This window comes from Panonychus citri, unplaced genomic scaffold (assembly GCF_014898815.1).
Source record: "Panonychus citri isolate SS breed McGregor unplaced genomic scaffold, ASM1489881v1 Contig00138, whole genome shotgun sequence".
In the NCBI taxonomy this organism is placed as follows: domain Eukaryota; kingdom Metazoa; phylum Arthropoda; class Arachnida; order Trombidiformes; family Tetranychidae; genus Panonychus; species Panonychus citri.
In genome coordinates this window covers 1,503,488-1,518,316 of record NW_026515543.1, presented here as the reverse complement: position 1 = coordinate 1,518,316, position 14,829 = coordinate 1,503,488, and the positions used below count along the sequence as shown (strand labels likewise).

At 27.5% G+C, this 14,829-nt stretch overlaps 1 protein-coding gene across 2 annotated transcripts in view; it reads right to left on the bottom strand.

Annotated features, from left to right (window-relative positions):
* Positions 1-14,829, bottom strand: part of LOC128393613 (sushi, von Willebrand factor type A, EGF and pentraxin domain-containing protein 1-like) — a 52,765-nt gene that overhangs the window by 4,103 nt on the left and 33,833 nt on the right. The window contains exons 1-3 of one of the 2 annotated variants that reach the window (XM_053353806.1): positions 11,087-11,574; positions 1,586-1,762; positions 45-347 (exon numbers count right to left, since the gene is read on the bottom strand). In XM_053353806.1, the coding sequence (XP_053209781.1) occupies positions 45-347; positions 1,586-1,762; positions 11,087-11,168 (562 nt within the window). In that variant the 5' untranslated portion in view covers positions 11,169-11,574. Of the gene's footprint in view, positions 1-44; positions 348-1,585; positions 1,763-11,086; positions 11,575-14,829 lie in introns of those variants that run through there. The other variant, XM_053353805.1, reaches the window with a different exon arrangement.

Sequence of the window (14,829 nt, the reverse complement as noted above, 5' to 3'; positions counted from 1 at the left end):
CCTAAAGATGATTTGATTAATTGTCTTCTATTTTGGATGCTTACCCAATGTTCCCGGATACCAGGCACAAAGACGATTTCCAGAAACAACTGAACTATTTCCAACTCTTATTTCAAGATCATGTAAAGGTTGATGACCACAACAACCTCTTGTTATTATCCTAACTACTCTGATCTCGTAGGGTTGAAGTAAATCAACTTGCCACCAAGGTGAATTTTCATTCTTGGTCTCGGTGCAATACTTGTTTTCATGGACTGTATTTGTATTACCATCATTGGCATTTCTTGATTCACCTCCACGAATGGTACTTGATTGTTCACTTGGTTTACCATATGCTACGTTAACCGCTACAAGTACAACAAAAAGAATTCATTTTAACAATTAGTCAGAATCAAAGTAAAATCAAGTTTACAAACAATTAACTAAAGAAAAACAAAGATATTAAAGGTTTATTGTTGTTGGTTGAACTTGAATTGATTGCCAGAAAACATGAATACCCCTTTTGTATTAATATCTAATTATTCAATAATCTCATGTAAATGTTTACCTTTTCATTTCTGGTTAATTGTTGTTCTTTATTGTTTTTGATTGTTTAACTTGTTCTCTAATTTTTTTTCATTTTGCTCTTTACTCTTAATGTTTATTATACGCCAACAATTATCAACTTGATTGGTTAATTGAATCGTTTTAGACCATTTTTACCTTTACAACAATTTAATCAAATCTCTTTGTTTGGTTAATTTAGTTTTCTTTTCATTTTAATCATTATTATCTGAAAATTTAATTTTCGACCATCAATCAAATAAGACAACAAATTGTAAGACTTAAATTTTATTGTAAAAACAAAATGTAATTACTTATATTACTATTTGGAGACTTGATTATTATCACAATTAGTTAATCAACCATTTAACATGAATTTGTATTTGATTAGCTGTTTATCATAATCAAGTTAATTTTTGTTTTCCAAAATCTATCTGTCATTGACATGACATTTTGGGAACATTATCAAAAGTAATAATCAAATATCACGATTAATATTAATTGTAAGTGATTTTTATATATATTTAAAACAATCAACAACAATTAATAAGATTAGTACAATTTACCAATAATAATATTAAAGCCAAACTAATGATTAACAATCCACTAATCACTGACCAATACCAAAGTCCAGGTCAACTAAAAGTTAATCCAACTTTTTTTTTCCACTAATTATTATGACGAAAAAAAAAATTAGATTAACTTACTAATACGATATCACTTTTATCTTGTTATTGTTAATTGATACCAATTGATTAATATCAGTTTAATTGTCCCTTGAAAGAGGTACAATTACAATAAACTGGTACAATTGTAAGAAAATAAATATTGATATCGATAAAATTGAATTGGTCAACTTGAAAACTGGACCTTAAAGTAAATCATGTCATGAATATTAATTGTTGTTGTTGTAAATTGTGACTAATCAAATTCACTCCCTTTTGTTTGCCTGTTCATTAATCAAGGATCAATTTGCTTTGGATTGTTTGGTTTTCGGACAATCAACTGACCGATATTGAATAACCACGAATGGATAACCTACCACAATATGGTAACTCTTCAGTCCATTTGCCGTCAAAATTACAGGTACGAACCGACGGACCAAACAGTTCGTAACCATCATCACAGGTATAAGTCGCTTTTGAGCCTGGTTGAAGATCATCGGAAAGTATTACTGATGAATACAAAGGTACTGCTGGATTCGGACAAGGTTTTCCATCTGAAACAATCAACGAATAAGACAATTAGTTAATTTGGTTATTAATTGAAAATCAATCGAAAGTTCATCATCAGTAGATTTCGTCTTCTTTTTTTTTAATATTAAATTGAAACTTGAAATGTTTATGATTACGAAAAATTGTTAACAATAAAAAAATTTTGAAACATTTAATCATCATCATCATGTTACAGGTGATTGAATCACAATGATAATAACAATAAGACAATTAATTATTTTGTTGACCATTAAAATAATGAGTTGAGATCATCGTAATCAAAGTTACTGGTCAAGTACATTGGTGATTATGATTAACTAATTGTTTGTTTTGTTTTGTTGTCTGATGATGAAAAAAAAAAAGTTTCACCCAACATTTAATCATCAATTATCATGAACCATCATCAGTAAATTGTAACAATCAAAATTAAACCAATTTACTTGTTTTACTGACCTAAATTGGTTTTGATAATCAACACACAATTGAAAATTATCAATGACAATGAAAAACCAAATTAACTTTCCTATCATTTAATTTAATTGGGTGTTAACCATTTCAATAATGAAAATTTTCATTATTATTAATTGTAATCAATACTATTAATATATTATATTCATTATGAGTCAACCTTAACTTAATCAATGATTGATTGTTATTGAGATTTACAATTTGTTAACAGTTTAGTTCAATCATCTTGAACTTAAATTGTTTCAAGTTGTTTTCATTAATCAATTGATTACTAATAATAATCTTAATGGTGGTTAAAATTAAATCATCTTCACAATCAACCTTGCTGTCGTTGATTAATAATTTAAATGATACTATGTTGATGAAAATATTGACTAATTTGCTTTAATCAACATGATATGATTGTCAGGCAATTGTTATATCAAATTAATGTTTCCACATGATGAAATAATTAATTGTTACAATCAGAAGCCCTCAAGTTAATCAATTTTATCACTACCTGAGTAGTTAACCTTGGTAGGAATTTATTATTAAATTGTTTGGGTTTGTAGCCCTCAAGACAAATAATAATAATAGTAAATGATAATCATGGGAACTGGTCAAGGAGATACGGAAATACCTGGAAAACTGGTCATAAGGTCAACATCATCATCTTAATCATGATTAAATTGGTAAATCATCAATGACCGTTTGGATAGTTGCTTAGGTAAACCGGTAATTGATTTAACAACTTATTGAGAAAGTTAATTGTAATCAATGAAATTTTTATATTTACTTTGATTGAATGAACAATAATAATAAAAAAGGAAGAAAATTTTGATTTTTCTTAATCAAATCAATCAATTAATTGATAATTAACTCTGATTTCTGTATATTATATTAGTTTACATATTAATACAAATATAAACATTTGATGATTTATAAATTGTTTGAGAGTTGATGAAGTTTAAAAGTTGATTGTTTGATAAATTGAAAAGTTTCTATTGATTTTGTTAAAAGTTTGCTTGATTAACTATCAAGTTCAGTAAACAATTTAATCAACAATCAAATGGATGTACAATGTTAAATATCAACTTGAAAAACAGACCAACAATTAGGGTTATTATCAGTTGATTTACTCGTAATTAATTGAAACAATCAAAACAGGCAAACCAAACAATTAACCGTTCAGGTTAACAAGACTTGTCATTGTATTCACACTTAAAAACATTAAATGATTAACAAGATAATCTAATCAGGTAGGTTAATCATGGGAATTAAAAGTTAACTAAATCAAATACTACAAATTGTTGAGACAATTTAAATATTCTGGTTTCAAGGTTTTCCAAGACCGATAATCATCATCACAATACTCAGGTACAGGGTGAGGGTGGGTGATGAAGATGAAGATGAGGAAGATGTGAAAATGAATAAGGTTACAATCATGAACCTGTTGGAAAGGTAAATGATTAACCAACGGCGGTGAGAATGTTAATTTAATTGTGATGATAATAATTTTCAAGGTAAATTTGTAGTTAAAACAATAATATTTGGCATGAGAGTACATGAAACTATCAACTGTTAACTATAATTGCTACCAACTATTGTAAAGAAAGTCACAATTAACTAATTACCTTAATTGAGTAAATTGGTGAGAATCATGATAAATACAAGGTAAGTTAATTTTTTTTTGTTTCGGTGACGGTCCAGGTAACATGTTACCTGTTGTTATTAATTGTTTGCAATCTAAAAACAACATATTGCAATGGTAATACTGAGAGAGAGAGAGACAATGATTAACTTTGATTAACTTTAAATTGTCTAACAGATTGTTGATTAAATTCACACGTTACTTATAAGCACTTGGAGTTGATTACGATAATTGAAATCTATTATTATTGATTTCTATTGGTTTTAAGTGAACATTCAAAACTTAATTGGTCCAAAATGATTACGTTGATTAAATTGTTTCATGTTATTTTCTGATCATTGGTTAATGAAAAGTTAATTGCTCAATATGTATTAGTCAGTTTAATGATAACCCTCAAGACAATTAACAAATCACGAAATTTGTCTAGTTAACCTTATCATTAACAGTTGATTAACATTCAAGTTAATCATTATTTTATTATTATTAACAATTAACTTTTGTTTTTAGTGTTGTTTCAATGTTGATATCTTATTATTATTAGTTAAATCAATTCAATTAACTTAAATATCACCTTAAATTGTTACCTTGCCAGTGGATAAAAATTTAGTTCCGGGTTTTTTGGTTATATCATCAGTGAGAATTAGTAAATTGTTTGTTAAATTGTTACGAAAAAAAAACAAGAACAAGACAATTAATATGATAAGATGATGAAATTTTTTATTCTTTTCATTATAAGCTTTCAATGAGAAATCAACATTGACAACAATCAGCAGACAAACACTACTACTGTCAGAATATAATAAAATTGAACAAGATTCATTGACAGTTAACTGTTAACAATTAACTGTAACAATTTACTTTTGTCTCACCATTGTTATTGTAATAGTAACCATTTCCTAAAAGGTTGACAAAACTTTAACAAGAGATGAAAAGTAAAAATTATCAATCTGGTTGAATGAATTTTTTGTTTATCACCTGAACTTAACCTGAACACAATCAACAGAATTAATTTGATAAAATAAAGTTAATACAATTTGAAAATCAAGAGTTAAAAAAACTATCAACAATTAGTCTAATCTACATGAAAACAATTAACCAAAGGTAAAAATAGTAAAGGTAAATGGCTTAATGATTAACCTTTATATCATATTAACATCATGATAACAATGATATTCATCATCATGACAACTGAAGCAGTGAATAAATAAGATCAGGAAACGGATTCAGAACTTAATTTTAGCGGTAATTCATATTACCATAAGATAACAACGTGCTGATACCTGAGATGTATGCAAACACAACGAGCGTGCTGATGATTTAAATACCGTTATATCAAGAGAGAGAGAGAGAGAGAGAGATGAAGATCATGATGATAAAAGGGCAAAAGTTGAACTTTGGAAAATATTTAACATGATTACTGAGTTTCATTCATTGAGAGTATCATGTTCAGATTTATATATATACTTATATACATCTCGAATCGTGAGTCGATAGGAAAATGGCCTCAACATTTTAATAGCAATTATATTGAATTAACTATTGTGAGTATTATTGTTATATATATGTTTCTAAATCATAATCATCATGATAACCATGAAATGTTAATCATCATCCATTGAGATGAGAAAATTTCATTTCAAATTCTGTTGTTATTGTTTACCTTTCAATGGAAAAGAAAAAAAAATTTCTTCTTCTTCAAGGATTAATCTTAATCTATCATATATTTCATGATAAATCATTAGGTCAATTAATGAATGATTTTTATCTCACATTAATGATTAACATGATCATGATTAAAACGTTTTGCTTAATTACAATTATCTAATATATACTCATCATTGTCCTTAATTTAATATCATTAACAATTAATAATTCACATATTGAAATATTATATGTTCTTGACATTGAAACTTTTTTTTCTCAATCATTAATTAATCAGAAAAAGTTCATTTTCTCATGAATTTAGAAACTTTTTTCTTCTTCTTCTCATTAATAATTATCTCATCTCATCATGATCAAAGTTTATATATTTATGATTTAACTGATTAGATTGTAATTTCCTCAAGTATTCAGGTCATGGTGTTTAAAAAGAGTGTTAATTGTTTGTAATTAAAAAGCTTTAACAATTTAATACAATCAATGATTTCAACAGATTAGATTGAGATTATCATTGTTATCATTATGATCCATTGGATTGTAACAATTTATTATTGATATTTTTTCAATTGTATTCACTATTAACAATGGATTTACGTAATTAATTGGTCAACTTTTAACACTAGTGGTCATTGTATCTTATCATTATCATAGGTGATGCGGAAGGTAGGATGATAATAATGGTGAAAAAAAGATGATGATGATAAGAATGGTTAGTAAATTGTTAGTTTAAATGATCACTAATCACGATGGGCATTTGATTGTGATGGTTAACAAAAAAAAAGATTCACAATAAACTTCATAAGTCTATTGAAAATTCAGCCGCTAAATTGTTATCACCTTTTTGCTTGGAAATCATAATTACAATATTCAGAGAGACAAGTTAACCATCATCTCTAACACTTAAACATGATTAAATTGAGATAATTTACTTGATAACTTGACGCAATTTACCAACTATTAACATTATTATTGATACAATTACTATGTAATCACAACTCGTACGGATCCAAAACAATCAAGAGTTACAATGTTGTGATCGCATGGTGATGATGTAAGTGAAAACAATCAAGTCTACAATTGAGATTGTTTTTTTTTGTTGCTAATTTAGATGATTGAATTTACAATTAGATTGTTGATTATTGTTTGATAATGATTTTGAAATATGAATTTAAATTGCCAAGATAATTTGATTGCTCGCAATGTAAACATTAACCTTATTACATATTATAAGAGAGTAGTTGAAAATAAGATTCATTGTTGAGTCTTTGAAATTTATTTCCATTTTTCTTTTGATTGATTAAATTAACATTAAATTTGATTAAATTATCATCAACAATGTTGGTTAATCAACAAAATTTGGTACCAGTTGATTGTTGATTATCCAGGAAATTCAGAGTTCCAAGAACCCGGAATATTTTGATTCACCAGGAGGAGGAAAAGTTTTTTTTTTCAAGTTCAATCAATTTCTCAAATGAATCAATGAGATTTTCTTGTTCAAAAATCGTTGATATCACATGAGAATAGATCAGAACTTTGTTCAGGGTTGATTCTCAGTGATTTAAGTGATCGAAATCTTAATTGTGACCCGAAACTTGATCATGAATTTGAATTAATTTCATTCCTCTATCATGTATACAGAGTTATTATTATATACAGTTAGATTTAATTACTATCATGTGAGTATTTAGTTAATTATTTGCTCTAATTTAGAGATGAAACTAAATCGGTAATCAGTAAAATCAAATTGATTGTTAACACAGTTGATTAACTTTTTTTTTCGGTTAACTCTTTTCTCATGAGAAATTAAATCAACAACAATTGATCCCATGTAATAGTATTTAAGGTTTTCACACTTTCATTGTTGTTTAAATTGTTGTTAAATCATTTAGAGATACAATCATAATTGTTTGAACAACAATGATGATTAAAAAACAAACAAAACCAGTTACAATCAACTGATTTTCAATCAAAACTTATTTACCGTTATCAATGAATTAAAAACCATGAGGAAATCAAATGATTTAAATTTTACTAATAATAAATAATAATCATTCAGAAAAAACAACAATTTACTAATTGTTATTATATGATATCAACAGCGAAATCAATTCAATCATTAAATTGTTGTCATTATTATCAAGCTAATTGAGATTCATTTTTTTTCCTGTTGATATGTTGATTGTAAGTTTCGCAATTGTTTCTTGATTTACAATCAACAAATTGTAACAATCTCACAACTAAATCAGTTAATTTAAAATTCAGCTAATGATTGTAAACTTTTTTAATCACATTCACACTTTTTTAATACCATTATCATTATGATTTACATGATAATCGTTGATAATGTTAATCGATGATTTAAAAAAGTGGTAAATCAAAATTAGGCCAGAAAGTAAAATCAATTGATGAAAAGTTGATTGTTGTAAATTGATTGTAAATTTAACTGTTTACTGATCATAACTAATCGATGGCAATTAAAGTGAATCTGTGCTGACAATTCATACAAGTTAATATTAAATCATTTGCAATTGTTGACAATTGATGAAAATCATTTGAAAAAGTTAATCACTTTTTTTTGAGAAAAATTTTCCCGGAAGTTTATAAGTAAATCTCACATAATAATAACAATCAAAAGCTTGACCAACATTAAATGACCTTTACCAGTTTTCATGTTATTTGTTATCATAATATATTAATGATGAAAATGATGACGATGATGATGATGATGATGATGATAAGCTCTGTAAACTCATTTAATTACTCAAAGTAATCACATGGTAATCACCGGAGGTCAACTGATCCACAAGAAAACCGGAAAAAAAGTGAAGTAAAAAAGTTGCCAACGAAATAGCAAAAAAAAAAGTTAATCATTAGTTAAATTGTAACAATTAACAGGTAAACTGATGTAAAACTGTTGTAAACAATTAACAAATCCCTTTTTGAATTACTTTGAAAGTTAATCTGATAAACAAAAGGATAGTCAGTCAATCAAATCCTTTCATTATTCAAATTTGATGATTAATAAATTAGATTTGCCTGTGATATTATCATCTGGAAGATGAGCAAGATAATCATGATGATATTACCTATTTGATACGGATCATGGTGATGATAATGATTAAATCAGTGGGGAATCAATATCAATATAAATTGTTACTGAGCGAAAAAAACTTTAATAATTTACATAATTTCCATTGACAATTAAGGTGAAATCTTTGTAAAGGGAATCATTTTAATCATCATAATCATCCTTATCATCTCCATCATCATTAACATCATCTTCTTCTTAATATCTTCCACCCTCAAAAGATGAATCCAACTCTCTCTCTCTCTCTCTCTCAGTCAACCCCTGAGTACACATCAGGTCACTCACATGTAACAATCAACAACAATCAACTTAAATTGGGTAACATTCATTATGTATACACATTCACATTCACAACCATACAGGTCAACATCATATTCATAATTATTATTTTTATCACCATGATATGTTATGGATAATACAATTTAGTTATTCAAGAAAACTGGACACTCAGTATTGTAATGGTCAAAACAAGGTCACCTCAAGTTAGGGTATCATGATGACCACACAGTTATGTCATTATGATGTTTTTTTATTATCATCCTTATCATAATTTGATATTCTTAGTCTTTCTCATAATTATCATCATCATCATCATTACTTTATGATGTTATTACAATTATGATTGAATATATAACGTTAATGTGCCAAACTTTCAAAAGTAACTGAACTTTTTTTTCATGATTGTTAATCAAATTCAGTAATCAAGAAGCATCAATAGATATAAGGGAAAAAAATTAATGGTTCATTTACAAATCAAAAACATATCACTCGTTACAATCAAGTGAGAGTTAACAATCAAGTCTGATGATTAAGTAAAGAAAGGATTTATTTTAATCATTTGGAAACCAAATGAATCAAAAATTCTGATCAGTTATTTGATTTTGAAACTTTTTCTTTTACACTAAAAAAAATTTTCATCATGAAGAATTGAATTGTGATAGTTGATTAACTATTATCAATGAAATCAATAGTAATTAATATTCATCCCATTGAATGAAACAATCACCAGCAGAGAGATAAAATCAGTAAATTGTCAACAGTTTCAATCAACTTTAAATTTCTCAATGATAATAACCAACTGAGAAGATAAATACAAAATGTTTCATTGTACTTTCTCTCACAGTAAGATGATGATGATGGTTTATCATCAGGATTAAAATGAAGATGAAGACAAAAAGGATGAGGATGAGGATGAAAAATACTAACAAGTAAGTAAATATAACAAAGAAATAGAAAAAGTTTTCACTGGAAATCATCATCATCTCCTAAGTGTATGTACCTTTGGCATCTTAAGTAAAGATCCCATTGATGTTTCTCTTTGTACTTTCCTTACCCATCATCATCATCATCAACCTCTCATCCTGTACCACCCTCATCCACTCCTCCACCTCCACTTTCCTCCTCTCATTGAAAAAAAGCTATTGCAACTTAAATGGCACTTTAATACAGTCAAACTGTTAACGAAATAGTCAATGGTTGACTTGGCACATTTAGTATAATTTAACTTCATCTGCTCATCTTTATATACCATAGATACTTTCACTATCATCATCATCATTATCATCATCATCTCCTACCTGTTGAACCATCAAACAGCTCTTAATCATCATCATCATCTTTATATTGACTTGAAATCATCATGATAATGTTAATGGTTAAACTACAATATTGGTTTTAAATGGAAAAGCCAACAACCTTTTCTTACACAATAATCACCATAATTTTGATCATTGGTTAATCACTAATCACTGGCTCATTAATTGTAATCACTATTCAATCTTCAATCTACTTAATTACATATCAATTTAACTCTCACTTATAATTAATCACTTGGCAAAATGGTTTAATTGTTTCATTCACCAAACTCTTGCATAAATACTGATGATAATTCATGTTGATAATCAACATGAATCGCTTAATATAATCATGACCTAAATTTACAATTTAAAAGTTTAATAACTTTTCATCCTCATCCTTTTCATCATCTTCCTGTTTCTGATGATAAGGGTGATGCTCCTGAATAGGTAAAAACAACACAACAAGATGATGGACTCAACTGGTCAGTGTACATGGTCAAGTTTTCATCGCATCCTTTTTTTCATTGTTGAAACTTTTTCAGGTTGATGAAAATAAAGTAACTGTTAAAATAGTAAAAAAAAAATACTAAATGAATTTAGGTTAAGATGAAGTGAAGTTTTTTTCTTATGTATTAACAAAATGACCACAACAAATTACTGGTCATTTGTGTTTACTACCTTGGCCTGATTTTTTTTTGTTTGATTGCAATCAACTAATCACAATGAAAACTTTTCTTTGGGAATTAATTTGGTATCATTATCATTAGAAAACTGAATTAACTGTAACTAATTGTCAAAGGAAAGTTTTGTTCATTTTAATCAATCCAAGGTGATGAACAATTGATGAAATAATTTGATGATTGATTGATGGACTTTATTGTTGTTTAATTGTTTTCCAATTACTTACATTGATTAAATCGTCGATATGAATTAGTTATCCGAATCAATTGAAATATACAAATATATCCAAGGATAAATTTAATCTCCATAACTGTTAATCAATTAATTGTATCCTTTGGGATGTGACAATTAATTGACAATTGATTGTGGATTATAAACAAAAAACAAAAGATGAATTATCATTCACATTAACGTGAACTTTTTAAATTGTAACAATTTAGTATTCCAATGGTTAATCATGATTGATTTTCAGCAGTAGTTTGTCACATTAGAATCACAATTAAATCCTTTTATTAGTAGTAAACACAATCACTAATCACATTGATTGTTATTGATTAACTTTCACATGATATTGATCATTGAGAGAAAAATATTTTTAAACAATTTTTAAAGTTCAATACAATTTACTTACTAACAGATATAAAGATTTACATTGAACCGGTAAAAAAAATTTTTTTGCTTCAATAAGGAAAAATATAAGTTTATCAATTAAATTGTTGTTCTCATATTAATGATGAGAGTAATTAAATATTTGAAATTATTGATTAAACATCTTAATAATAGTGATGATAATTAAGTATCGATGATCATTATTATTAAGAAAAACAAACACGTTGTAAAATTAATTGTCGAAAATAAGAAGAAGAAAAAAAGTTAATCAAAAGTTTCCAATTGTTGGTGTTAACTTAAAGTGAACAGAAAAGTTTGTTATGCTCTTCTGACTTTGATGATGAAAATCTCTCTCTCTCTCTCTCTCTCTCTCTCTCTCTCTCTCTCTCTCTTACCTGTCTCACTAATTTTCATCATCTTTCATCTTCTCTTTCTTTTGGTCTTTCATTTTCTCAAAAAACGTAAAAGATCGTGTGAAGCATGAGTCTTAAAATCTTTCAAGTCTAGTCTCCCGAACGAGGGCAAGATGGATGATAAACCGAAAGAAAGAAAGAAAGAAAGAGAGAGAGAGAGAGAGAGAGAGAGAGAGAGAGATGGTAAGAGAAGAAAGAAAAGAAAGAGAAAAAGAAAGGCTTGGTTACCTGGATGATAAAGGTAACCAAAAAATGTTGATTTTCAAGTTGAATCAACTTTTCTCACCAACGTAGTAATGAATATATGTTAAGGATCATGAAGAGATGATGAAGATGATTACGAAAAAGATGATGATGATGAGAAAAGAAAGCATTGAGAATCATTCACTGGCACCTTCTCTTCCTTCTCTTCCTTATCATTTTCATCATCTCCATCATCATAATCATCATCTCAAAGTGAGAAATCAAAAAAAAAATCCCAGAGTTTACAATGAGAAACGAGTACACAATAAGTGTAACAGTGAATTTTGAGTGAACAACAATCAACAATTAAGGATGTTGATTTAAATTAGTACCTTTGATTGTTGGAACCAACCAACAGACAAAATTTAATGAAATGTAACTACAATTGAGTAAATCACGTTAATTGTGATCTTTAAAGTAAAATCCGGTTAAATCAACTAATTATGATTAACCAACAATCGTGGGTTTAACTTTGATCATGATAACATATTCAAGTTAATCAGTAAATGTAAACACCTTCAAAATATTGGATTGAAATTAAACATTAAGATTAATATTTAATCATAATAACAATTTATTATTATTTCTTATTATTATGAATTAAATTGTTGCTTTCTAATCACAATTAAAGATTTTTTTTCCAATATAAATGTAAATATTTCACCAGAATTTGAATCATGTTAATTGAGGTCAACAACCTGAAGATAATTCAGATTTCCGTTGATTGTGATGATTTAACTGAATCATGATTTACATGTGAATTAATTGTTAATCATTTGAACAATCAAATCAATTTTTTTGGTTTTACTTTCATCGGTTTAATAATAGAGATCAAATTAACGGATAAAAGTCAACAATTAGCTAATCATTTGTAAGTGTTTAACATTACAAATCATTTGCAATTATAATTAACAATCAATATGATCAAATATCAATTTACTCAATGATTACAATCAGAGAGAGACAAACCTTAATTGTTCATTAATTGTTTTCTCTAATTATGATTAAGATTAACCTTTATTGAGAGTAAATAATTAATTGCAATTAACTGTATAAATATTTATTGATCAATTGAATTGTAACAATTAACTGATTTTAAATTTAGGATTTCATTTTTTTTTCTCGTTTGAAATGAAAAGTGTAAGTTAATTGTTTGTGTTAATTGTTCAAGTTGAAAATAATATTCAAAACATTCAAAATAAGTGATATTAATTGTTGATGAGTTTAATTGTGCTTCAGTTTCATGTACATATAAATTAAGTCGTTAATTGTTACTCTTAATCACTTGGGACAATTAATTTTGACCGAGTAAACTGATTTCCCGTAACAAACCATTTAACCTTGTCCATCTTGGCGGGAAAAGTTAGTTAATTGTATTCAACAATTAACTGACCCCAAGTAAATCAACAGAAAACAAGTTAATCCTATTCACTAATCTAATCACACACACCTAATAATCAATGTTGATTAACCAAATTAACCTTTAAATTGTTAAAGGTTAAAAGCTAAATCATTTTAAACGTCAACGGTAACACACAAGTTAAGATAATTGTAATGATTAAGATGATTAAATTAAGATTTAAACTTTCAAATGATTAAAGGTGAGTGATAATTATACACTTATTATATGTAACAATTTATTTAACATAAAAAGAATTGGTTAGTTAATCAAAATTAGATTGAATCTAATTGTAATTGTAAATTACAATTTTTGTGGTCAATTAGTTTAATTATGATTTTAATTTGTTTCTCTTACGATAATTGTAATGATTAACATTATCATTTAATCCAGTTTTTAGATGCGATGTTTAAATGTCATCAACGATTGACAATTTATTTATATTACGTTGATATAATTTGATTTTTTTTCTCACACAATTAAGTTGATTACATTTTAAATCCACCGAGTCGTTGATATTACCTTTTAAATCACAAGCAATTAATGAATTTAACTTTCATTGATTGTTGTCTACGGGAAATTTGATATTGGTCATTAGCATTTGTAAGGGAAACGCTTCGATTGCCTCTTTTCCCCTCTTAATTACTTTCTCTCTCCATCAACAATTAACTAATTATTACATTTGTTTATCCCGCTCTAAATCTTTGTAACCAATCACATGTTTTCCCTACCTGGATAAATACCTTAAGCATTTCCTTTTCCTCATCAATCAGTTGTTGTACACCTTTACCTACAGTTAATCTCGTACCTTTTCTACTCTCAACTTCACCTTTAACCTCAAGTTAAAGCTTATTCTCTCTCTCTCTCTCAACTTCCGTTTCCTATGTTACAATTCTCAACAAAGTGTTACTATTTCAATTAAACAATTTCCTTAATTAATTTATTGTTTACTGATTGTCAAGCTATTCAGCGAAAGGGCTATCAGGGTAAATTACTTTGAACCTCTCACTGATTGTTAGGCTTTGCAGTACGATCATAATCGTGCATTTTGTAAGGGTGTGTACCTCATCCCCGTGAATTAATTAGACCTTACAAATGGTGGAGATCCCTCATTACTTAAACGAGTAATTACTTTAGAAAGTGGTGGTAATCATCATCTTTACTAAAGGGTAGCGTGGAAAGTGTGTTCCTTACCACGTGTTTACTAGCAATTAGTGTGTTTCCCAAGTGCTCATTAGCTACAATCAAAAACAATTAACAAAGTGGAGCGTTCGTTCTCATCAACATCATCAATAGACTCAAAAT